This window comes from Acartia tonsa, chromosome 14 (genome assembly GCF_053477335.1).
Source record: "Acartia tonsa isolate MP-2025a chromosome 14, ASM5347733v1, whole genome shotgun sequence".
NCBI classification, from domain to species: Eukaryota; Metazoa; Arthropoda; class Copepoda; order Calanoida; family Acartiidae; genus Acartia; species Acartia tonsa.
The window spans coordinates 12,720,708-12,747,336 of NC_137273.1; the positions used below are offsets into that span (position 1 = coordinate 12,720,708).

The 26,629-nt window shown below is 32.6% G+C and overlaps 3 protein-coding genes across 5 annotated transcripts; all 3 read right to left on the reverse strand.

Moving 5' to 3' along the window:
* Positions 1-2: 2 nt before the first annotated feature.
* Positions 3-2,020, reverse strand: LOC145305538 (uncharacterized). Its single transcript, XM_080147180.1, has 2 exons — positions 1,732-2,020; positions 3-865 (listed from the first exon to the last, which is right to left on the reverse strand). Exons 1-2 carry the CDS (start codon positions 1,845-1,847, stop codon positions 487-489), a joined length of 495 nt encoding a protein of 164 aa, XP_080003306.1. The 5' UTR covers positions 1,848-2,020; the 3' UTR covers positions 3-486.
* A 1,271-nt stretch (positions 2,021-3,291) lies between these two features.
* Bug22 (cilia- and flagella-associated protein 20) lies at positions 3,292-9,119 on the reverse strand. Of its 3 annotated transcripts, none has more exons than XR_013875012.1 (9): positions 9,066-9,119; positions 8,734-8,810; positions 7,044-7,122; positions 6,502-6,569; positions 6,186-6,247; positions 5,446-5,529; positions 4,948-5,034; positions 4,263-4,820; positions 3,292-4,013 (listed from the first exon to the last, which is right to left on the reverse strand). XR_013875012.1 is itself a non-coding variant. In XM_080148616.1 (8 exons), the coding sequence occupies exons 1-8, from the start codon at positions 9,115-9,117 to the stop codon at positions 4,709-4,711; spliced, it is 621 nt and encodes a 206-aa protein (XP_080004742.1). In that variant the 5' UTR covers positions 9,118-9,119; the 3' UTR covers positions 3,292-4,708. The 3 variants fall into 3 exon arrangements, 1 of the variants encoding a protein (XP_080004742.1); XR_013875011.1 differs by having other exon boundaries at positions 4,249-4,820; XM_080148616.1 differs by having other exon boundaries at positions 3,292-4,820.
* Positions 9,117-26,221, reverse strand: LOC145306485 (merlin-like). The gene is made up of 22 exons (XM_080148615.1): positions 25,923-26,221; positions 25,407-25,455; positions 24,817-24,921; positions 24,446-24,561; positions 24,008-24,123; positions 23,693-23,793; positions 23,324-23,393; positions 22,850-22,974; positions 22,548-22,625; positions 22,164-22,263; positions 21,611-21,730; positions 21,204-21,308; positions 20,005-20,094; positions 19,246-19,329; positions 18,694-18,868; positions 15,019-15,102; positions 14,582-14,665; positions 14,202-14,254; positions 13,190-13,287; positions 12,685-12,750; positions 12,204-12,309; positions 9,117-11,482 (listed from the first exon to the last, which is right to left on the reverse strand). Exons 1-22 carry the CDS (start codon positions 26,020-26,022, stop codon positions 11,354-11,356), a joined length of 2,154 nt encoding a protein of 717 aa, XP_080004741.1. The 5' UTR covers positions 26,023-26,221; the 3' UTR covers positions 9,117-11,353.
* Between the last annotated feature and the right edge of the window lie 408 nt (positions 26,222-26,629).

Sequence of the window (26,629 nt, forward strand, 5' to 3'; positions counted from 1 at the left end):
AATCTGAAAATATAAGAATACGTAATTTAAAAAAAAATTATGTGCAAATTTACAAATCATACCTATCTATGAAAATAATTCTACTCCTTATACAAGATACAAAAAAATATATCTATTTTCTAAATTTTTACAATATCATAAGCTCTATTAATTTTATGGCAATACATTATGTAGAATTTGAATTTTAGACTAGTAGTGCGCACGCCTATCTTCGATCTCAAGGGTTGGAACACCCCCTTACCCCCTAGCTAAATTCGTAATTACTGGTACTTTAAACAATTACTCACAAGTTAATGTTATTTGCAAAAAAATTTCTTAACATATTATAAAATGAATTTAGATCTTGGCATTCCAAAAATATAATATAATATCAGGTTTAGCAGTGTGCCAATACCCTGTTTTGGCATACTATACTTTACTTGGGGGAATACTCTGCCTTTCTTGTTGTGTTTGGCACACTCTGTTTGACTTGATCCCTGTAATGCACTATAGTTTAATATCAATAAATTCCAACTCTAAAGATCCAGGTCCACTCTGTTTATCCTCTTTGTAAACCCCTCCATAGGCCTGGAGGCCAATACCAGTTATCCTTGCAGTATCCAGAGTAACGTCCTCAACCTCGCGGCCTCGAAAATACCCTTTAAATGTATCAATACCAAGCTTGACCTCTGTAAATTCTGTCGCAGTTGTGTTGACATCAAACAATGATTCAAAGGTCACTCTGGGGTCGATATTTTCCATGTTGTGGTACAAGTTGACTTTCCAATGGGCCAGACCTTGACCTCGACATTTTAAGGTTACTCCAACATTGTACTTGTCGACAGGGGTGGTTTGAAATTCTGTTTCATTGAGCCATCTTTTCATACCTAACAGGGAGTTGAAGATATAAATAATGAGTTATCAGGAATTTAGGAAAATAATAAAAATTAAGCTTCTTCCCAATTCCTTGTGCAGAATTCTTCCTAAGGTAACTTGTATATTAGTCGCATCTTTTGAGTGTGTTTTCAAAAACTTTAAACTTTTTTGGCGTAAATAATTTTAAATTCCAAAAATATAACATGATTCAAAGGGGGGGGGGGGGCGAAAGTGACACTTTTTGAAACCAAAACTAAAAGTCAACAAAGGAACTCCACTAAAAAAAGAGTTACAGGTCTGATATTTTGCATGGCAGTTGCTTTATAGGGGTAAAATATGGAATTGTAAAGAAACGTCGGCGCAACCGCCGAAAACCGCCGTTTCCCGCCGAATTTTTTTTTGCCTTTTCTCGGCGGTTGCGACGCCGTTTCTTCACAGTTCCATATTGTACCCCTATAAAGCAACTGCCATGCAAAATCTCAGACCTGTAACCCTTTTTTTAGTTGAGTTGCTTTGTTGACTCTTAGTTTTGGTTTCAAAAAGTGTCACTTTCGCCCCCCCCCCCTTTATTAAAATCAGCCTAGTGCCCTACCATAAAAAATAGGACAGTGTAAAAGGGTATACTTATAGAACTGTATAGTATATTATACATGTACCCAAAGTTTGATAAACATGTTCTCTTATTTGTTGGCTTCAAATCTTTGGGTTCTAGTATTAAATCATAGATTGGTTAGTTAGTTAAAACAGTGTTCAAACTTTTAAACCATTATTTTTAACCTTAAGAAGGGAATAATCTTGTTTAGAAGTTCTTCAATAAATCGTTTATTGTCTTTTCTCTTAAAATCCCTGAAAAATCTAATGTTTATATATCCCTTTCCTGCAAAACCAGCTCCATTTGGTTGGGGATTCAGTAGGGCAAAAAATATGGCGCGCTGATCCACTCCAACAAACTTCTTGTTCAATTTCTGCAATGTTAATGTCGCTTTGGACATTCCTGTTGTTATGACAAAATCCTTTATACAGGGAGGGAGGGAACATTGGACTGTAAATTTCAATGGTAAAAACAATTTTATATTGTATTGACCCAAAAAATCTAGGGACTTTTTAAAATCTTGATTGGTTGGATATAACTAATATTGTTTTAACTTAGTTATTTATCGCAACGTACTATAGACAGCTTTCCGCGGATATAAAAATAAAAATATGAGATTAATTCCAGTTTTGTTAGTTCCGAGGTACCAAAGGCCCGTGCTTACAAAACTGGTACCTATTGATTTTCATAATATTCATTTTAATCGTGGAAAATATCTGTAATACGATGATAAGCGTAATTTTTCATTATAGCGGAGAACCGGTTCTAATCCAGCGGATATTAATAGGTAAAAGGATTAAGCCACATTCCTTGTTGTCTGACAGTGTCACTACTCTCAAACCATTTATTTAGATCATTAACAGTAAACTCGACAGGATCTGTAAAGTTTAATAGCAGCCCCTGAACCAGATATTAGAATAACAAGGACGATTACGCCCAGCAGTAGCAAGGGAACAAATGAAAATAAAATTCTTCCATGCTGAAATATATAGGTATAAAATAAAAGATTTAACTAGGTAGTCGTGTTTTAGATCACTTTTCTATGTTTGAAAGATATAAGTGAGTCTTTAAAGATGTAACTTTAAAACTATTTTTTTTTCAGGATACCAGCCTGGGTCATTGGAGCAAATTTGTTTGTTTTTAGCCCAACAAAAATAAAGTGGTGGAGGAAGATATGACTTTAACAGTGTTATAGGCGGAAATTCCTCATTCAGAAGGGAAACAGAGTTTTTTTGGTCTTTTAACTTTATCAGATGCTAGATAAAATAAGAGGGAGGGGGCCAACCTCCTCAAGAACTCATAGGATTGACCCTGGTTTAAATTTCTATTTGAATAAACGTTATTCTATGTCCCTTATTTAAGAATGTCTGTTGATTACTGCTGGAAGTTGCCATCACTGAAGTACACCCAACAACAACTGAAGCGAAAAGGGAGATTCTTTGAATCATTCTTTTTTCTTTTATTTGTCACAAAATTGTCTAGAAAGGGATAGTTCCATTAGGCTATTAAAAGTTTGGACAATGACATATTTAGCTGGTAATTATTTACATCAAAATATGGGACAGTTTTTACAATTTAGTACCTATGTATATAGGATAGGCAAAACGTAAAAAATTAACAGTTTAATAAAAGTATCCATTATTAGCAAGGATTTTTGAAAGATTAAGAGGACAACTCCCCCCCCCCCCCCTCTCCCAACTTAATAATACAAACATTGAATTTAAATTTTAATAAAATTCTTTTCATAGAACTATCCCTGTTTATAATCAGTTATCAGATACTTGTATGAAAAGTCAAAATATTGGTAGATAGAGTTTCTATCTCATTCACATTTTTTTAAATCATCTGAAAAAAAACATAATTGAACAGACAGAATTGTGATAAATGCTTTATTTTTAATATTTTTCATCAAATTTAATAATCATTTTTTTCCAGGACAAACGCAGGAGTCCCAAACGTCGGAGTGGACAAACGCAGGAGTGTTAACATAATAATTTGATTAAGTATTTCTATACAGATTAGGTTAGGTTAAAATATGAATGTACAAATAAGCCCCCCGCATGGGTTAGGCATTTAAAAAAACTAAAATATGGTCTAAAATAGGTTAGGTTAAGTGTCCACTCCGACGTTTGGGACTCTTGCGTTTGTCCTAGGAACAATTTTTTTCTTCATAGGTATATTAAAGAAATATAAAAGGGAATGATTCTAGAGTTATAAATAAAAATTGTAAAAAAAGATTTTTTTTTCAAAATGAAAAACATTCAAACATTAAATGATACATTGTGCTATTTTATTTATGTTTGGTTACATTGATTTTGGTGAAAACATATTTCACTTGTGCCCAAGGGTGTATATTCTGCACAAGATTTATTCTTTTCACCCGGATGCAAAATATTTCACCCCCCTCCCCACATAAATTTTATTCCTTTAGCCGGGGATTCCATGCAGAATATACACCCCTGCTTGTGTCATATATATAAGACAAAACAAGTATGAAGTAATCACAAGAACATGACATAAAATTAATGCAATATGTGATGAAATATTTTTTAGAATTGGGGCAACTCTATAAAGTCGGATTGTCTGTAATAATCTTTGTCAGTAATTTTTGGTTTTAAGAATTAGCACAAAGATTTAACTGTGTATCAACTAATTAACTAACTTGGTCCATCGGTCTGTCCAAAAGGCATCTTGTGGACATTCAATTCAATGAAGGGAAAATGTATATTTTAATTATGAGCTTCGCTACTTAATGATATTGTCATCCTTGTTTTGAATGGATTTAAAAATAAGAGGAAGACCTTTATAGTATTACATATAATTATGCAAAAAGTGAAATCTTAAAAACAGTTAAAGACAGGCACAAACAATAAAGTGAAACAATAGATAAATTACATTTAAGAATGCCAATAGAGACTTGAAGAGTTAGGCCAATTAATTAGTAGCAAAAAATCCAAAATGTTCTAAAAAAATCGTTTTTGCCGACTATTAAAGTCTTATTTGTAAAAGACTTTTTGTGTATAGGAAACATAAATAATGGACGGTTTTGAAAAATTGGTTGCTTGATTATGATTTTTGGTACAAAATTGTCCTGCTTCATGATAGATTTCAGTTGAATTCCGCCATTTTGTTAATTGATTGATTTTATAACAGCTGATTGGTTATGGTTTGCTTTACACTCAGTACAAATAGTTTGAAAAAAAACAGGACAGTGAACGCATAGGCCACTCGTGCAGTGATAACCATGACGTGACAGTACGACTAGTTTTGTTGGGCCAGCGCTGTGGCGGCGTCGCCTGGCGGTCCTCGGCCTTTCTGCTGGACGGGAAGGTACAACTTGAATTCTGCGGGCAACTCCTCTTCACTGTACAACCTGTATAAACACGCGGTTAAAGATTGGAAATTTTAAATAAGTGATACAAATAACTAAATGATAATCAAATTTTAATTTTAATATTCGCGGAAATTTGTCTATAATACGATGAGATAAATAACTATACCTGTCAGAGAAATAGACTCTTCTAATTCTACAGTTTGCATGAATTTGAACTCTCAAAGTTTCTACGTAGTTAGTTCCGTAAGCTCGCCTAAAAAAAGGGATACTTTCATTAAATGTATTTCAAACAGAAGCGTGCCTTCCCAATTTCAAATTAAGGGGCATGTTAACAAGCCCCTCTCAATATGTGGCAATTGTTAATAATTTAATATAGGCTATATTTGTCTAATCGATTTCAAACTTCTTACTACACCCTGAGTCAAAGAAACGTTGAAAAAAATCCCCTCACCCCGCCCCTAATTTCTTTTTTTTTACAAATTATGAATTACGAAAATTGTGCAAACTTTCACTAATCTTAATTTTTCTTATTTTATCACTGGGTTTAATTTTACCAGAAAATAAATTTTTTGATAATAACGGTTTAAGAATGGGGCGAAACACCTAGATGCCAAGGGAGAAGCCACTTGTGTTACTTAAAGGAGTAAGCAGCAATATATCATACCTGGTAAAATCTGCCAAATTGAACTGAATTTGATTCCATCCCTCGTCCAGTCGCATTGGCATTGTACAGATGAAAGGTTTCACCCTGTGAAAAAAGAATCAGTTAGGTATGGGGTGGGTTTATTTCAGGGAGGGACGGGACATTGGACTGTAAATGAATCTGGTACCCAAAGATTTAAAAAACTGCTCTCTAATTAGTTGGCTTGAAAAATTTGGTTGAAACTTGCAGTGCCCAATTTTTTCAACAAGTACTTTAAATGTACAAAAGGCAATTTTGTTTATCATAATTAAGGAAGTGCATCAATTTATCGTCTATTGTCTTATCCCCTAAAAACTCTTAATATCCAACAAAAAAACTGGGTTTTTTTTGGTGAACTAGATAAAATGCGCGTAAAAATGTTAACATGTATTGCGGGCCCCCTGTGTCTGTACATCACTCAAGGACAAGGGACCAACATTCTGACAAACAATTCTAAGTGAAAATTTCCCCACAACCTACTTCCTCCTGTCCCTCCCCCGTCTTATCCACTTCCCTTTATTTACAACATAAAACAAGTTTTATGCGAAATTATGCCAATATTACGCCACAAACATATCCAAATTTTCAGCAATTTCAAATGGAATTAATTTGCTAAATCACGGCCCCTGACATTGCCGAGTCTAAACTTTTCTAGATTTATTTTGCTTATTTTTTGCTGGTTTTAAGGATATCCACCCAACTTGATTCAAAACTTGGATTACCTTGTCGTGGATTGATAATTTGAGGCCCTGAACCTTCTCCGAACATTTTTATCGTCCAATACCTAAAATAATGTATTATTTACATTGGGTTGTCTCTCTATCCCTACATATATATGTTTACTAAGATCTCAAAATTAGCTAGACCAATTGCTTTCAATTTTCAAGAAAGCTTTCAGAAAAGATTTGAGAAAAATTATCCAAGAAAAAAAAGTAAAAATATATTTTGATTGTGGGGGGGACACTTGAGGCTAGGGATGCATAAATAGCAATACAACAAACCTTTTTTTTGTTTATTGAGATTTATATTTAAAGGTACCTGTACTTCAAATGTGAAATATTTCTTCATATTTTTGATTATCATAACCAAGTACGGTAACTTAATTCCTAAAATAAAATAAGGAACACGATTAGTTTTATATTGAAATTAATACCTTACAAGTAACTTTTTACAAGATCCTTTTGAGTGTGGTTAGTTTGATATTCTTTTTCATATAAGAGAAGTTTTCTTTGATGGAGTGGTGCTATCCCTCAAAGTGCAAAGAAACCCACCCCTCTTACCCCTGTTGGCAAAGGAGTACTGATAGGTTGCATTCATTAGGCTGGATTAGGGCAGAACACCTGACATTCACTAGGCAAGGGAAGCTCCGATTGTGTTTTATCCCATTACATCAGAAACTTTTTCTTATTTAACCCAACAACATATTTTGGCAAGCTAGGGGGCCGAGCGCTGCAGCTAAACAGGCAAGGGTGCCGAGCACTGCGGACAGAGTTCTGTCGAGGGGTACCAAAATTTTAAAAAATAAAACAATATTTCTAAGAGGATAATACCCAAATTTTCATACAGTTGGGGAACCTTACCTAAAGTTTTCTTAGGATCTGCAGGACATGTGATGTAGGTAGTTGACACATTTGTTCCAACTATCTCCAGTATAAAACTCTAAATAATACATTAATTAGGGTTGAGCCGGATACATATTTGGCCGGATACCGGGTACGAGATATCTGGCTGAATTCTAATACTAGATATCCGGATTTTGAAGTAGCAAAAACCTTTTCTTCATAAAATGGTTATATAAAAAAGTCTAAAACTTAAAAATTAAGAAACTATAACTATTAAGTTAATGTTCTACTTTCTTGGGTAGGTAGATATTTATTTTATGACACACATAACAAGTAAAAATAATAACAGTATTATAATACAGGTATTAAATATTCATATACAAACAAAAAAATTGAATATGAATAAAATATTAAGGACAGATCAAATAATAATTATGTACAGTGTCAAAGGACTAAACAATCTCGTGAGAGGTAAAACTCAAATCATTTTACTATGCAACTTAAAAACATGATATTAAGATTTTAAGAAATAATTCTTGTGACTATTTGTTAACATGAATTTTTGCTGTATAATATAAAGTTATACTGCCGGATATCCGGCCGGATACTGATAGTTTCAATATCCGGTATCGGGTCAGATATCCGGCCACACCTTAATATTAATAAGATATATTAGACACAACTACAGTATACGTTACAAAAAATGACCGGTCTTTAAAATGCTATTGCCCCCCTTCTAGTAAAGTTTTAACCATATTTTTTGTGTGTGTGCTCTTTATACATATGTATGCTTGTGTTTGTTGCGGTAAATGAGATTAAAGAACATTTACCAACATTTTGCAGGCTATAAAAGAAGATATTAAAAATGTCAAAAATCAACCAATTATGTATTTTGAGTGAATTTTTTCCTACCTCTACCGAAACGGTCTCACTAAAAGTTGTCTCAGCGCCTTGATATTTGAGATATCAAGTTACCAAGCTAGGATAGTACACTGAGATACCACAGGGAGAGGTTAAAGAAGACTAAACTCCAATATCTCAACCCTAGCTCCACTTTTAGCGAGCTAAAGTCAAACCAAAGACTCATACCTGGAATCCTGAAAATCGAAAATGTCTCGATTCTAGCCTATTAGGGGCCGTAAGGGTACTCTAAAGTCATTTTAGACTATGAGTTCAAATGGTAACTGCTTTTTATTCCTTATGCCATTACCAAAAAGCTAAAGAACTTTTTTCTAGCCCTTCTGTGGGCTGAGATCTGAAAATTGGGCACCCTGGGCACAAAGCCCAAATTTCATCGATTTTGTGTTCTTGATACATGCTTTTTGTGCTCAAATGACTTGTATGGGAGCTATGAAGCTGAGTAAGGTGTCTATAGAAGCAGAATTTTATGCTTGAGATAAAACTCTGAATAACCCCTAGGCTAAAATTAATTTTACTATGTGATTTTTGGGCTTAAGTAGAATTTACTTTAAAAAATGAGGGTCTGAATTTTTTCATTTTTTCATTTTGAATATTTTCTTTTATAGTCTGCTGAATGTCAGAAAATGTTCTTTAGTCTAATTGATTGATACAAACACCATCATACATGTATATAAAGATCACACACACATAAAATAGGGTTATAACTTCATTACAGGGGGGTCTAGATCATTTTAAAGACCGGTCATTTTTTGTAACGTATACTGTATCTCCAGTATAAAAATCTCACCTGAATATCTTGATCTGTGATTCTTTTGATGTGTCCATTTCTTACTTTTTTGTCCCAAATCTGTAGGGGCTTCGAACCTAAAATAAATGACCAATATAAATAGATATAAAGGGAGGATCTTGGAGGTTTTTTAATCTTGTTTGAACACAAATGATATATGGTTTATCAGAATTTTGTAACTAAAAAAGCAATTTTTTCCCTTTCTATGGTTTTCTCCCATAGTTTTCATTTAACCAAGTTGAAAAAAGGTAGTTTGACACAATTAAAATGTATAACAGACCAACACATTCGAATTGTATAGTAGCTCTACTACTAAAATAAATAACCCTTACCTATACTGTATAAGATGGAGAGAAAACCACTTTGAAACGTGTTCTTAAACATTTTGTCTGAAAAATTTAGTTTTTACAAAAATTTTCAAGGACGGTTTTGCTTCCTAGTGTTGGACATAGTAACATCTATTTTATTTTAACAATAATATACAGTATTTTATTTATCAACCTATAAGAGTATGTTTATTTTTTATAAGAGAAGATTTGTTTTGTAGATTTGACAGAAAGAATATTTTTGGCAAATAAAATTGCATTGAACAAATTATAAGATTTACTTTCAAGATATTTTAGAATTAAATAAGTTTTTATTTAACACAACACAATTCTAAATAAAAATTTGTAGTAATTTATTTTAGTAAAATAGATATGATTCTGACTTTATTCATGAAAAAATAATTCTAGAAATTTCAACATCATAAAAAACATATAAGGCACATGGAGTATAATATATCAGAATTGTTTCAACCAGTTGAGTTTCTGTGCAATATTTAAAAATCAGTCAATTTGATTATTTACAGAAATATGTATTGTCCTTCCTAAACATTTATCTTTCCCCAAAAAATTATCTTATCAAGCTTAATAAACCCCGAACAAACATATTATGCAAATCTGAATTTTCAAAATAGCAGCTTTATTATTCATTTAAGATGATTTTACAATAAATATGAAATTTAGATGCCTCTTTTGGTTACAACATTCCACTGTTATTTTTTAATTAATCAGCACCAATAAAGCACAAGATCTCAAAAACAGCATTTGGGGGAAATACTGGTGAACAAACATATTATGCAAATCCAAAACAAAGCAATAAAAAAAGGTTTTTTGGCACTTTTCTCCTCTTTTAAAGATTGATTATGATAAAATAATATTTTTTTAAGGGATTTATGCATTAATTATTATGAAATATAGTATAAGGTAGAAATTAATGATTTTTCTAAATAAGAAATGTTTGAAAAAAATAAATTCGATCCCTATCACTTTAGAGGACAGCTGCTGACCCCCAGTCTTATGGATGAACCTAAATACATGTTAAAGATAAAAATTACCCTGAAAAGTATACAAAAATGTTTTTTTATGTGTTAAAAAAAATCATTTTAAAATCTTGATTTTGAGGATGATGACCTTTCAGACGCTCCTGTTGGTGGTGATGGTGAGCCAAATGTTATCTAAGTACATGCCCATTACAACAACTTGTCTATTAACCTATGTACTATTTTTTGTAGTCATAGCAGCCTCCAATGGAGCCTTCCAACAAGAAATATAACCATCTTCTAAAAACTACAGTATTCACCTTATGAATTGAAGTAAATAAAATTGCAATTCTTTTCTTTTTTAATAACGCTGGGCTGGAGGATGCTATAACTACAAAAATTGGATCATAGTTTAATATATAAGTTGTCATCATGGACATGCACTTTGATAACATTTGGCCCACCATCACCACCAATAGGAGCATCTTAAAGGTCATCATCCTCAAAATCAAGATTTTAAAATTGATTTTTTCAACACACCAAAAAACATTTTTGTATAATTTTCAGGGTAATTTTTATCTTTAACATGTATTTAGGTTCATCCATAAGACTGGGGGTCAGCAGCTGTCCTCTAAAGTGATAGGGATCGAATTTTTTTTTTAAAAACATTTCTTATTTAGAAAAATCATTAATTTCTACCTTATACTATATTTCATAATAATAAATGCATAAATCCCTTAAAAAATTATTATTTTATCATAATCAATCTTTAAAAGAGGAGAAAAGTGCCAAAAAACCTTTTTTTATTGCTTTGTTTTGGATTTGCATAATATGTTTGTTCACCAGTATTTCCCCCAAATGCTGTTTTTGAGATCTTGTGCTTTATTGGTACTGATTAATTAAAAAATAACAGTGGAATTTTACAACCAAAAGAGGCATCTACATTTCATATTTATTGTAAAATCATCCTAAATGAATAATAAAGCTGCTATTTTGAAAATTCAGATTTGCATAATATATTTGTTCGGGGTTTATAATGAGATGGTGTTTTCATTTACCTAAGTCTAATTGTTTGTGACTTTCAAGTCAGTATTAAGTCAGTAGGTATTTAACATTTATTTGATAATATTATTGAACAGAAAATAAAACCTGTATCAACACTGCTTTGCCTTTAACTTATTCACCAGTCAAAATGGTTATTAAAAAAACGAAATTTGTCAATAATGAAGCAAAATAACTTTCTTACGATGTCATATCTCTATACTCTGCTGCAGTATAGTTCTGATTTAATGAAAAAAATCCTCTAACATGTTGTGATCATAATTCTTCAAAGAAAGCTACTCTCGACTGTGTGGAGCCCCGCTGGACTTTCTGAATTGTTGTGTACTTGTTCCCTCCCTGAGTTTGCTGTTCTGAGTGCAGCTTGTCCAGTATGCTTTCTTCAACCTAAAAAATACAACATTTAGATTTGGATTGATGGGAAGATGTAATAGGTTAACCCGCGACCGTAGCTCAACAGTAACACGTAGCGCATCCGCTCGTCGTCGGGAAGGTGATAGGTTCGAATCTCGATCCGACACCGCGTCATAAAAATGATTCCTACTGCTGCTATGTCAGATGCGCGACATAAATAGTTAGAGTAGGGGGAATGCCTTTGCCCAAAACAGGCGAAACTGATTACCATGCACAGTTAGGACTTCTCAGACAAAGGTCGTGCAAACAAAGGGCTGGTTGTCTGATAGGTGTTGATACCCTGGGCGATTGAGCGCGTTACTCTGCAATTTTAAATAGCAGAGTATGTTTAAAGGTGACGTGGAGAGGACTTGTACCCGAAGCGTCACCACGCCCCCTCAAAGTCAATAGTCAAAGATGTGATGGGTTGGAATCTCGGCTTAAACTACGCAATAACTAAGTTGTAAAAGTGATTCTTACAACTGAAATTAAAATACCTTGGCACATAAACGGGCGCAACTCATTGTAATGCGTAACAGTTAGATATGATCAAGATTTAATAAAATAAACAGTAGCTTGCTTGCTGAATGTATGTATTTTTCTTGATAAACCTCCTAAACGGCTTAATATTGAAACTAGGTTGATTTGTGGTACAGAAAAAAATATATACCCCCCCCCCCCCCCCCCATAGGAAGCCACTAGGTATTGAACTTACTTTCATATCCTCAATTTCAGTTTTAAAGTTGACCAGCTGTTCTTGAATATATTTAGCCTTCTCAATATACTGATATTTTTCTCTCTCCATTTCCATTGCCAATGCCTCCTGCGTTCACATATCAATTGTATAATAAAGAGTCAGATAGTTGTTGTCAGGGATTCTAATGGATAGGACATTGAACGAAAAATTGATATACATTTACACCTCCAATTATGATAAAAACAAAATTACCCCTTTTCTAGATTTAAATTATTGGCTGAAAAGATAGGACACTACATTTTTGTGCCCTCCAATGAAGGAGCAGGTTTATAAAAACTTTCGGTGCCAACTTATGTCCGAACCCCCTTATGGCCTAAAATTAAGGGTGAAAGAAGTGTAGATTATTTCTCTTTTCTCATCGCCTTAGGGTTTTCACCCCCTTAACAAAACCCCGTGCACGCCAAAATTGGTTTAGACTAATTTTAATATTGATATATTTTCCTTTTCATTCTCTGTCATGAACTCTGTGTTCCAGGCAGTCATACCTCCAGGTCCCAGGATATACCTGAACAAATTAATGTAAAAGCTTGGATAATGGGCGATGTCTTTTAAAGATTATTGAAAATAACAAGAAAGAGGGGAGAAAGTAAATGCGCAATTAATTTCATCTCAAAAACACTAATTGACCCTTTCCAGTTAAAAGCCAATGATTTTAAGGATAAGAAAAAGGATGATAAAAATTTTAAAATTCACAATGATGATAAACAAAATTGCCTCTTTTTTTAGATCAATATTTTTGGTTGAAAAGTTTGGATGCTTTCAGTTTAGAATCAATCGATCAAAATTCAAACAAAGTGCCCAAAGTTTGTGAAGATAGCGTGGTTACAAAACTTTGAAAACCAGTGTAATTTACAGTCTAATGTCCCCTCTCTCTAATATTAAGAACAAATAGGTATGTATTGAATTTATGGAAGCTTCTACTTGGTCCCTACAAAATGACTGACCTGTAGTCAATTTTATGTTCTCCTTGCTGTTGTTGCTGTGGATTATGCATTCCTTGTTGGTCATACATACCACCGTTCATACCTCCTCCAACCCCAGCCTGGGTTTCATACAATATTAGACAAGTAACGACTAGTATCTAGGGGCTTTGTATTTGTTAGGGTAGGAAAGGGAATTGCCTAAAGCCATGCCAAGACTTAAACAAAAATTAAAATATCCTAAAACCAATCCGTTACCTATGTGAAGCTTCCCTAAAATTAAGAAATCAACTATTCAGTAGTTATTGAATTCTGAAGCTACAGACAAAATAAAATCTTACTACTTCATATAATAAGATATACATATTACATACCAAGAAAACCTTACTTGTCCTGCTTTCCCCTTTGAAGTCCATTTATTAGGGAACGAGAAAGAACCAAACAAAGCGTGACAAGAATGGCAGCATACAAAAGTAAAGACGCACAAAAAAAAGTAATGGATGGACAAACGGGCATTTCGATTTATAGAGCGAATGTTCAGTTGTCATAAAAAAAGGATAGATATTATGATATTATCCCAAGAAAATTTAAAAACATAACCTTTATAAAATAAAAAATAAGTATTTTTGGAGCATGATTGACGAACTGACGTATAAAATAAATAATAAACCGAGTACAGGGAAATTTTTGAACTTGAAAAGCAAACGAGAAAATCATACTTTTCTTATAGCGCTACGGACAGACCAATTGAATTATAGAGTATCTTCTATTTGTTTTATTATTAAATTCAAGGGATCTAAAGAGATATGACAATGGCCGATAAATTGATGTACAGCCCTAATGATAATAAGCAAAAATGCCCTGTAGATAACAATTAATGACTGATTCTTTTGTACACTCAATTTAATGAACCAACCAATCACAATTCAATTCAAGTCCTAATAGTTGTTAAGCCAACGAATGTAAAAACTTTATTATAAAACTTTGGGAACTTCATAAACATCCAAATGTCCAAATGTTTGTAAATATTGTATGCCTGAGTAATAGCTGATGAGTATACAGATCCTCCGTGACTTGACACTCCAATACTTCCTGGAGTCACAAACCATGACCAATCAATTATATTCAGGGATTTAAGGGGCAAGAAAATAGGCGATAAATTGATGTATAATTGTACACCACCTATTTATTATATTGCAAAACATTACTTTTTCTGTATATTAAAGTTTAGACAACATTTAACAAATGTCTCCAAAGTTTTGATTCCAACGAATGAGAAAACGTGTTTATAAAACTTTGGGTTTTCTACAGTTTGATGACCTTTTCCCAGTTAGGACCATTTTTACAATAAAAGCTATTGTGTAAAGTTTTATTATTCGCGCCAATATGATTCCAACAAAATTTTGCGGTCATGTTTTCCTGCATTGTTAAGTTGATGTTGATGGGAAGAATATTGTTGTTGGTGTTGGCTGTTGTGCATGTATTGGGGAGGTGCTCCACCTATTTAAAAGTAACAAGATGTATGTGTGTGTTGTGTAGCGGAGAATCTCGCTAAACGTTGAAACGATATAGTTCACCCTTACAGTGAAGCTTCTCATAGGTCCATGGACGATTTTTAACTATTTAAAACTAAAATAAAAAGTGAATTTTCGAACCCAAACCCCCCAGTTACCTTAAGTGCCCCCAAACTTATCTTATTGTAAAGAAAGATGAAGAAATGCATTTTTTTTACAGATGAAGGCTGCTTCTTACCACCTAACGGTTGTCCTTCTGAAAGTGAAAAAAATCTTAAAGAACCCCCTATATTTTACCACCAAACATTCACACACAAGCAAACATTGTATTATCATTACCTGTATTCCCAGCACCGAGGTCCATACTCGTATTCTTACTACCTGGCCCTCCATGACCGCTAGGATACATGTAAACACTCTGACCTTAAAAAAAAATTTTTTCTAGTTTCTTTAAAAGTCTTTTTGTAAAACCGTGAGAAGCATGGGTATAGTTGGCATGTACACTAATGTATGTACACTTTCAGGCCCTCAAATCATCGGAGAAGAACAACGGGTTGCCTACGGCTCACTGCGGCAGACGTTCTAATTTCGCGGTTGCAAATAGCAAATAAAGATTTTCATTTTTCAGACCGCTTAATTATAATGTCTGCCGGCTCTTTAGAGAACTAAGCTGTCCAGAATTAACAAAGAAGGTACAGCTTAATTCTCATTAATACATAAACTAACATTTTCCTCTTCCAAATAACACAATAAATGTACATTGGGGGGAGAATAAGACCTAGAGTAGGCCGGGTGAAGTTTAGGTTTCAACCACCTGGCCAATTTTATAACATATTTTGTTCTAGGTATAATATCAAATATTCCACAAGATATTTTCCAGAACCAATAAATGCACTGCCCCCCTCTCTGGAGACCCTAACCGTTACTCCCGTCCAGGCAGCCGTGCACCCCTTGGAGAATCTTTTGGAGAACTTGATCAGCCCTGCTTCGCAGACACAGGTAGATTATCTTTGCTATAGCTGCTCTATAACTATCCTGTCTGTAAGTCTCATACCTCAAGGGGGATACAGCATCCTTCCCGCACAATAGTTTTTCTTTGACCCCCCCCCCCCCTCTTATTAAAACAAATTGAGTTTTTTTACTTATATTTAACTCCAGCAAGAGGCCCTGGACCCAATATAACCTAACCTACAGTAAAATACTACAACAAAGGAAAACTACTCCCCCCCCCCCACAGTAGGATTTTTGGTCATTTTTTAAATTTCCTCAAATTTGAGTTAAATGTCCCAAAGGCTAGTATTACCATTCAAAAGTTGCCATACAACAGATTTTTTTATATACTACAAAATTAGGCAAAATACAGCCGTTTTGCTGAACGTGGTCAAAGGAATATTTTTAAAAAGTGAATTTTTTCATTAAAATCATCATACATTGCTTTTCCTACTTTTTCCTAGAATAAATTTGTGTAAAAATCTGATTAAATGATATGTAACAATATTTCATTGATATAGACAGATGTTTCTACTTCAAAATGCCAAGAAAAATAAGAAAAGTTGTCATAAATCTGTCATTGAAAATCCAAGAACACCTCAAATTGCATCTTAAAATAACATGTATTTTTTACGTTTAAAGGTTTTTCTAACTTGGGGCTACGAGGTGCCAAAAGTTATTTAGGCCCTGATTAAATTCAAGTATTCATAATTCAAGATTAGTTGATAACTTTTGGCACCTCGTAGCCCCAAAATGGTAAATTAGCTTTAAAAATGGACAATTCTTAATCTTATTTATATATATCAAGTGCTATTATAAAGTCAAAATACCATCTTTGAAAGCGTTTAATATAATATATATATTTTACTAGATGCTGCATCCCTATCAATTAATGGCTCTGTATTAAAGGAGTGAGAAGAGGTTTAAAAAATACCTTAAAACCTTCCTAGGACCTGTGTAAATCTTTCTTAAAATGAAGAACTCAATCAGTTAGGTAGTTATTGAAATTTTAAGCTTAAGACTTAAAAACTTACTACTTTATATGATAAGATAAAAACCTATTTTTAGCACAACTAATCTATAAATCATAATGTCCGTATGTCTGTAAATCTGTCCATTTGTACGCAAGAAATGTTATTGGCGGAAACATGAATTTCTCAGTAGCTATGTGAATATTCCCTACACTAATGAGCAGCCAGTTTATAATAAAATTTGTCTGTCAGTCTATTGTTAATTCTCTGACAGACAATTGATTTGTATTTTAAAAATTTCATTTACTCGGCTGTTATTTTAAATAAACAGCTGATTTTTATATAATAATAATTTTCCTCATAGCTATATCTTGATTGGTACGTCAGTATGTCTGTAATGCTCTAGCGGTCATCTTTCATAAAATGGCTTGACAATTAGATAAAAATTTTGTGCTAGCCTTAATAGGTTTAGAATAATTTTTATATGATACTTTTTGGAGCTAAGCTCAATATATATACATGAAGGTCATGCTGCCTGCCTATTTGAAATTGTTATGGTATACATGGTTTCTAAGCCTGACAAACTAGCTTTTTTCTACATTTTTTGTCCGTCTCTTCTTATATAGCTCTGTGTAAAATATTTGATTATATTAAAGGTAAAATTTTCAACTATCAAGTGCTATTGGTCTCTAAATGTAATGGAATTAATCTTATAATCTACTTTCATTTACTCTATTACCTCAATGTTCGTCCAACTTTTTATATTCTTAACATTTAAAAGATTTTGAAAAATTTTAAAAGTTTACAATATAACAAGAATGACAATATCCATAAGTAGCGAAGCACAAAAAAATTGGAATATACAAACGGGCAAAATGGGGTGGTGGAGCAGTTGTTCAGTTGTCATAACAAAAGAGAGAGAGAGAGAGAGATTATGGAAAAACTCAAAAAAATCACAAAACCTCTAAAAAATTAGACTTATGTCTTTTGAAGAATGACCGACAGATAAACGGACAAAATGATGTATATAAATCTTCACTACAGCTGTGAAAATCACATTTCTTCTATGGCGTTACGGACTGATATGTTATATTTTTTAAGATGTTTAAAAAGTCATATATATGTATAAAAAAAAACGTTAGGTAGAAATCATAATAATATACATAAGCTATAATACTTTTTGTTATTGATAATATGATCTAGAACAACACTTAGATATCCTATAATATAACCTAAAGTTTTTTTGTCTGAAGCTTAAGATCTCAATAAATACTGAAATTAGGTTCTCTAAATTAGTACCGTGTTGGTTTTATGCTATTTCATTTTTAGATTTAAGACTTTAGGGTATTTGTCTAGCCCTTCTCTGTCTCTTTTAATACAAAGCCCCTTGACTCCAGGGGCGCAGCCACTAGCACTTAATTTAAAGTAGATTCATTTGATTTGAAGAATATTCTTACTATAAACACCATGAATTAAAATCAGTTTATCGATTTGAGAACGTAAGTAAAATCACAAACCCTTTACAATTTTAAAAATCAACTGAAAGTTTAAACTTGACCCAACTTGGCATTCCCTCTTATAAAGAAATTTTTTTAAAACATCAAAATGGATGGCTTAGACACGGCTGACGCGCGGTTGCCGAGCCCTGTATGATATTGTTGAAAAACTATGTATATTAATCGTAATCACCTTAATAAGACCTAAAAGTTATAATAAGTTATAATTGAGGTATAAGTCAGTGCTAAAAAACTTTTCTCTCCAAAATGAATTAAATTAGAAATTTTGAATTTTTAACCATTTGAGTAGGTTAGTTCTGGGGACATTTTTCTTATCCAGAATCACAATAATATGTGCATAATATGTTATATTATACAAGCCATTAACTGTATGTGATAGGTTTTAACTTTATTTTCATTTAATATAAGCCTTTGTTGGCATTTGTGACTGGTAAAGTTAAAAAATCCCCAAAACCGCCAAAAATTCCACTGTGCCCCCCCCCCCCTATATTTTCAATTTACTTTTAAACTCTACTAAGGAAACCGCTATTTTGTACCTTGCATAATTCCAGAGGGTGAGTGGTTGTTGTTGAGTTGATTTTGGCTGCTGTAGGCGGGGGAGGACAGATGTTGTTGGGAGGATGTTGGGGAGGTTGTGTTCATCATAGAGATGTTCAGAAATTCTATTAGCTTGTTCTTGGCATCTTTTTCAGCCTCTCTAGCAGAAGCAACCTGGAAATAGTATCACCATATAAATTCTACCCAATTTCTTTTCAAACTTGGGCATTACTGAGCAACTTTTAGTTTTAATTTCAATTTTAAAGATGCTGTTTTCTAAGTAATGCCAATGTAGGTACCAACCCGTTGATTACACGACCTTTATCTGGGAGTCCTAACTGTGCATGGTAATCGAGTACAAGCTATTTTGGGCCAAGGCATTCCCCACACTCATTACGCGTACTAACAATTTGGCACATTTGACATAGCAGAAGTGGACACAGCTTTTAACGTTTTTAGTCCTCATATGATTAGTTTCGGCCGTGATTAGAACCCCTAATCTCTTAAACAAAGAGCGGATGTGACTGGTTGTATTTTGGGTGTTAATGTACCTCTTTTCTGAGTTGCTCTGCCTCTGACTGGCGTCTCTCCGCCTCCTCCACCATTCTGTTGACTAGAAGCTCTGTTTCCCTCGCCTACACAATTTAATACATTCAGAAAAGGAACGCAAGCTCAAGAGTTGGTCTGTCCGTCCGTAACAGATAGCTTTGCAGGATGGTTTCTAGAACAGTTAGGAACATCCGTAAGTTTTTTTTCCTAGAAGTAATTTTTAAAAGACATTTTGATAACTTTCACTTTGTAAAATATGTAGGGTAATTCTTAGAACGATAGGCACCATATTAAAGACAAAGCATCTCAATAATCAAGTCCATGACATTGGTAAGTCGATACCAATCATTTTGTGAATATTTAAGTAGGTAAAAAACGACACATTTAAATCATTTTTTCCCTCATAACCGAAATAATGTTATGTTTCATTATTATGAAAAGTGCAGTCACTCTTTCTTTGGCAGTTTTTTTTTTGGTCTGTCTATTTGTTAAGCTTTGCTTTTGTGAATGTTGTCATTCCTGTTTTAATAGTTATTTATCGCATCGTATTAGATACAGCTTTCCATGGATATTAAAATGATAAATGGGCCCGTCCCTTTGGCTCTCCGGGGTTTACAAACCTGGTTTTCATTTAATGATTTTTATTTAATATTAATGGAAAATTGTCTGTATTCCTAAGCCATGCACGATTTTTCAGCAGGGCTAAGAACCTGTTATAATCCAGCGGATATTAACCGGATTGGAAGCCATACTTTACATACCTTTCTTTCCATCATCTGCCGTTCCTCTTCTGTTTTAATGACTGACAACTTTATTCTTTGTACTTCAGCTTCTGCCTCGCTGGCTTTTTGCTAAAATAAAAGAACAACTATTATTAACCTTGGAGGGAGGGAACAATGGACTGCAAATTATACTGGTACCCAAAGTTATAGTACCACGTTTGTCCGTTTTAATTGTTGGCTAAAAAGCATTGAGTACATTAGACTGTAAAAAATTAAACTAGTAGCAGAAGTTACAAAACCACGTTCTCCCTCTCATTCGTTGGCTTAAAAACAATGAGTACATTGGAGTGTAAATTATACAAGTATCCAAAGTTAGAGAACCACGTCATCTTTCTTATTCCTTGGGTCAAAAACATTGAGTATTTGTAATAAAGGGAGGATATGTTGCGCTAAAAATCCGTGAAGGTGTGAGTTTTAGGGCTTAAGAATAGTAGTAGACCGATAATATTCACTAAATATCTATGTGTAATTCTTAACATAGTTAACATAAATTTTTATCGTTCTACTACTGATTTTAACTTAAAACTCACAACCTTTACGGATTTTTAGCGCAACCTACTCCTCCATTTTTATTGGTTCATTCAAAATATCAGAATCCAAGCCTTACAATCTACAACTTTAACCTAGAGAGTATGGGTTATTTTATTTTTCATCATCGGAATATATCAATTTATCGTCCATCGTCTTATCACTGGCGTCGTGGCTCAGTGGTAACACACTGAACTACGGTGGTGAGAGTTTGAGTTCAATTCTCCGTGTGTTGACTTGAATTTCTCATTCGCAATAATAATCACGCAACTTCCCCTGGTTGTGTTAGAAGGGGATTATTGGGTAAGTTTGGATACTCAATAGTCACGTACATAATATCAGTACTACCCTTACCCCAAGCTCCTCTGAGGAGAGTGTCATTCATTACGGTGACTTAAATTGGGACACCTGCCATACTTGGCGAGGGTGAGGTAATAATGAGTAGCTCTCATGAGACAGCGGGTCAAGTCATAATGTGCTTGAACGTGGAGCTTGATAGCCCTAGTGGCTAGACAAAAGTGTCTCGGCCTACTCCATGACTACTTAGGCCCAAACCCTAAGAAACTATGGCTAATCAATCAATCAATCTTATCACTTAAAATCCCTGACAATTACAGACAACCAACTCTTTTATTATAAACTGTAGTAACCTGTAGGAGCATAGCTTCTTGATGAGTGACCATAGCTTTCTCCGCTAGTAACTCCGCGCTCTCCTCGGATCTTTGAAGGGCTTCTTTAGCAACTCTTACCTCCTCCTATAGATATTTGTATCAGATTAAAATACTATAAAAATTGAAAATGGGCAAAAGAACTAAACTAACATATGTAATGTATTTAAGAAAAATTATCAGCAAACCGTCGAAAATTAATGCTTATTTTAGCTTTTTGTGAGATGATTTAAAGTTATCCAATAATGTTTTAATGGATTGACTAAATCAGTTTTATGAAATCTTCACATTCGTCCAGGGATGGTTTTAGATTTAAGGGGTGTTTTTAGACTATTTTTGCTTTTTCACTTCTTTTATACAGAGCTCTAATGTGCTTTTAACAACTTTACCTGATATTGAATTAATCTTGTTTCTAGAGCAGCCTTTTCTCTCTCTACCTCCTCTCTTAATTGTTTCTCTCTGGCTAGTTTACTTCGCTCTATTTGCTTCCGCATCTTTTCCTCTTTGGCCTTTAAAAATAGATTTAATAGCCTAGATGGTTAATCAGACACAATAGACCGTCACAATTAAAGAAATAAGAGTTCATGATGATACTTAGTAAGATATTATGAATATGATTCAATCGCATTACAGGTGGTACAAAATTCTTGTTAAATTCAGTGATCTTGCGGGATAAGACAATGGACGATGAATTGATATAAATCCCCAATGATGATAAACAAAATTATCCCTTCTGTTTATTAAAATTATTGATTGTAATATTTGAACACTTCAAGTTAAAAAAAAAACAATGAAAATTCAATTAAAGTTTATGTGCCAATTAATAAGGTTACATTATTCTAAAATTTTGAGTACCAGTGAAATTTACAGTCCAATGTCCCCTCCCTCCTTGGATAAAATTACCATATATATATTGTGATAAAAAGGTTTATTATAGAATACCTGCGCTTTCATTTGTTGAACCTCCATTGTGTCAGGTTTTCTTCTCTTCATGAATAAATCATGATTCCCAATACATAGATCCAATATTAATTTGTTCATTCTAAAATAAATAAATCATGGTTTCCAATACATAGATCCAATATTAATATATTCATTCTAAAAAAAATAAATCATAGTTTCCAAATCATGAAGGTCTAATTAAAGCAATGTGTACATAAAAAAAATGAAAAATTATGGAGCAAATTAGTTGAAATATGTAAATCCAAATTTATGGGAATAATATTTTAGTTTGCAAGTTAATTCATTAATTTTATCTTGCCCTTAATCAATAACTAGGTTTTTGGCCTTGTGGACTTAAAGCCAGGGGGAATTGAAATGTCAAACCTGATTTTCTTTGAGTAGAAAGTGAAATTAGGTGATGATTTGTCTACAGTTTTAATCACAAATTTCTTGTCGTCAAAACTGAAATAAATAGGTAAAAACGTTTAATTTTGTTCCAAATAAAAAAATATTATTTTTAAATGTTAATGTTCAAAAAATGAATTCTACCAAACTGCTCGCATCCTGACTAAAATAAACCTTTACCAATTTGATTTAACCTAACTTAATATACAAAGAAGACATTTTTTAATGATTGTAATTACGTAAATTCTTTGAAAACTGTACGTTTGATTGTTTTTTATTACCTGATATTTCTAATTTCAGACCAAGGAAACATAATTTTGGGGGTTAATTTGTTTTCATTTTCATAAATATTAAGGCCTAAATTTGTTACTCCCAACCAAAGGTCAGATTCTTTTTTATTGTAAATCTAAACAATAATAGAGCTTTTATTCAAAGCAAGGCTTTTCTACATTATAGGTATGTACGTGAAAAAAAACGTAATCTTAATGAATTTCAAACCTTTACTTAAGAGTCCTGTTTTGATGAGGTATAATCTAGTAAGTAAAGAATTTTTGAGAATGAGGATTGATTTTATAATAGAACTAATTAAGTAGGTAGTAATTCCAATATCAATAAATTTTTAATTTTGTTGGTGTTAATGAAGTACAAAAATTAAACTCCCTAAAAATGGTATAAGGCTTTAAGACAATACATTTAGACATCCTACCTTAACAAAATAATAGGATGTATATGTTAAAACTAAAGCTCTTATATTCCTGGAAATAGTTGACACCGCACATATCCAAATCCTGGGCTATCTTTAAATACTCCATTTCAGCTTCGTCCCTAGGTACAAATTATATTCATATATTCAGTCTAAAATGAACTCACAAATCATAACAAAGTAAGGAGTTTTTATAATGATGGAAATTCTAAGATTTTTTTATCAAATATTGGAAGGTATGTTGTTAGAAGTATGTAGCAAGTGTATGATTATAAAACTCAAGACTTTATAGGATAATAGTTGAATCAGAAGAATTTTATTAAGGCTTTCAACTATCAAATTTGAGAATTTTGAGGAAAATAGTTTTTCTTCGGGTTTCCTTATTTTGTCCCTTTCGAATAAAAATGAATAATAGGCCCACCTTGACATGCCACGATGATCTGTATACCAGACTTTAATTTTGTCCTCCCACATATCTTTGGTCATCTTGTACTGGTCTATCACTCGTTGGGGCAACAAATCCTATGAAGAGAAGAACATTAAGATATTATACACTAAGGTGTTTGATATTTTTCATAATTGTCAATAACTAGTAAAAATGCAGTTTTCTTTGCGATTTATTTCTGTATTTTTTCGAAAATCATTACTCAGAGGAAATCTCATGATAAAGTAATACGTACTAACAGATGGACAGTACCTAATTATAAGGTAGATGCGCTACAAATAAAATACCAACCTCAATACTAAATATGCCAGGTTGTAGGGTAGATTCGTCATAGTCTCCATATTTAGCCTGTACAGCGTAGCTGGCTAACAAAACACTAGCCTCGGGTGGACAGTAGATTTCCATAGCTAAAATAATTACAACATAAAGGAAAAAGTATTTAACGATGTTCTTAAAACCAATTAAGTACATGATTATTTGGTCTAGAAGTACAGACTGTGCCTTTTAAATAGCTGCTTTTGTTTGGGGACAAGGCATTTTTCCTTCAAAGCATTAAAATCTGACATTATAAATCTTTTGTCTTTTTTTATGACTTTGACACGATTTGGGCCGAAATTATAGCCCTTTTCCTTCTCAAGTAAATTCATTAAATTAGGCTACAAACGCGGGTTACTGAAGTATTAGCTAACAATAATCTGTTGTAACTTTTTATCCAAGTCATTTACCTACCTAAGATTGACTGTTTAATCTGAAGAAAGAACAAGTGTTGAGTAATCTCTTGGACCAGTTCTTCTGAAACATCTTCGGGAAAGAATTTGGCAAGGAAAAGAAATTGCACAGCTGCGCCTGAACATCATTAATTAAAAATCCACGAAAAAATAAGTAATGAAGGTAAATTAAAGTCAAAGGCAGGAGGGGAAAACTTATATAAATTATTTAGACCGTTTCTGATCACAATATTTTTCATCTGTACTCAAGTCTGGAAATTTCCAAAATAGATAAATCAAGATGTGACAATGTAACTTCAACCAAAATAATCTAACTAAATCAATCTAGGGGAAAAATTTAGTATAAATTGGCGAATTCGCATTTAATATTTTCCTAAAGGTGGAAGATGATGTTGATCTAAAACTTTCTTGTCAGTTTTCAGCCACACGATATTTCCTTTGGAGTCTTCGTATTGTAATCCATAATACCACGTTTCTCTGTATATTAAAATTATAGTTTAGAAAGTGCTACAAGTCTCATAAGATAAGATGTGCTTATGAATAGCCAAAAAAAAATTAAGGGCACACGAATTACCCAGAGAACCTGAAACACAAGTGTTTAGTTCGTTAAGAAACAGCCAGAAATTCATTTATAACTTTCTTTACTTACCCTAGATAAATAGAAATTTCTACTTTTGAAACAAGTAGGGGGTATTATTGTAGAGTTATTGTAATATCCAGATATATTGGGGAAATTTAATATAACTTTCTGATACCTGTTTCTATATGTAATATTGGAGACTTAAATTACGATTATAAGATATCTATTTAATAATGATCCAGTTCTCATTTCAAGATGCCATTAAAGAATTAAAAATTTGTAATTAGTTCAGTGATTTGAGAGAAATAAAAAAAATGCCTAGGTAATTATTTAACTTTATAATCTAAGAGATTTATTAACATTTATAAAACTAAAATCCTGCCTCAATCCAATAGTTCTACAAACTAGATCAAACAACTCTTGTCCCGTAGCCTGTAAATTACACACAATATATGTTTATAGGAAAGTATCTAAAAACCTGCCTTACAGCAGTCAGACTGTCATGTATGTTTTAAAATTAATTATGCTCCATTATGATGGGACTGTTTCTTGCAATTCGAGTCTAACAAACGAACGGAAGGACATTTGGAAATATAGAGTAGCTTCGCGATTAATAATTCAGGCAAATACAATTAATAATACAAAGTAAAGTCATTTTATCAAAGTTTTGGGTTCAAAATTGCATTTAATTTAAGTAAATAAGTGCATAAGTAAATACTGTCAACGAATCACAGAATATGGCCTAACGCTGTACATCAAAATACTTCCAAAGCAAATTATGGTTTAAAATAATACAGGATATAATAAATATCTACACTATATTAAGTATTAATTTTGTGCTGTTTATAATTTTAAAAATTCTTATTTAAAAATCAAATGATTGACATATTTCTGTGTTCCTTTTGGTCAAGATTAAACTCCAATTCAGCGTCCATCGTTGAAATTTTAACGGGAAATACTTTGACCGACTTTTTAGAGCCATGCTTGAAAAAGCTCATTCTTTCGTTTTTTTTCTTTATTTTTTTAAAGGTCACTTAAATATTTTTTTTCACTTATTTTTCTAAGTTTGTCACTTTATCATATTTAAAAACAGTTTGAAGCACTTTTATAATAATCATATTCCACAGATCATAAGATTTAAGTCATATTTACAATAATTTTGATAACTTTAAATTTTAAAAAGATCTTTTTAAGTTTGTTTGTTATTGTTTAACATTGAAAATATGGGAAAGAAGAGTAGACATTTTTTCTACGTAGTTTATTTCCCCTAATTTTTAAAGTTATAATCATTGTAATTTGGTCTAAAATTTTATTTTTCATTATTTATTATGAATCTTAGAAGCAAAATATCATTTTTATCTTAAAAGAATAATTGAATATTCATTAAAACTATTAGTTTCAGAATGAGGACAAAATAATAAAGGAATAATTTGTCCACATTCCTTGGATAAATATTCATTTGCGCGTTACGCGGCATTATTAGGATGTAAATGTCGTATTTGCTTTTTATTATTATTATTATCATTAATATTATTATTATTTTAATTGCTATTATATTATTTCTAAACATGAACTAAAATTAACCAAAATGAAATTTTGAGAAGC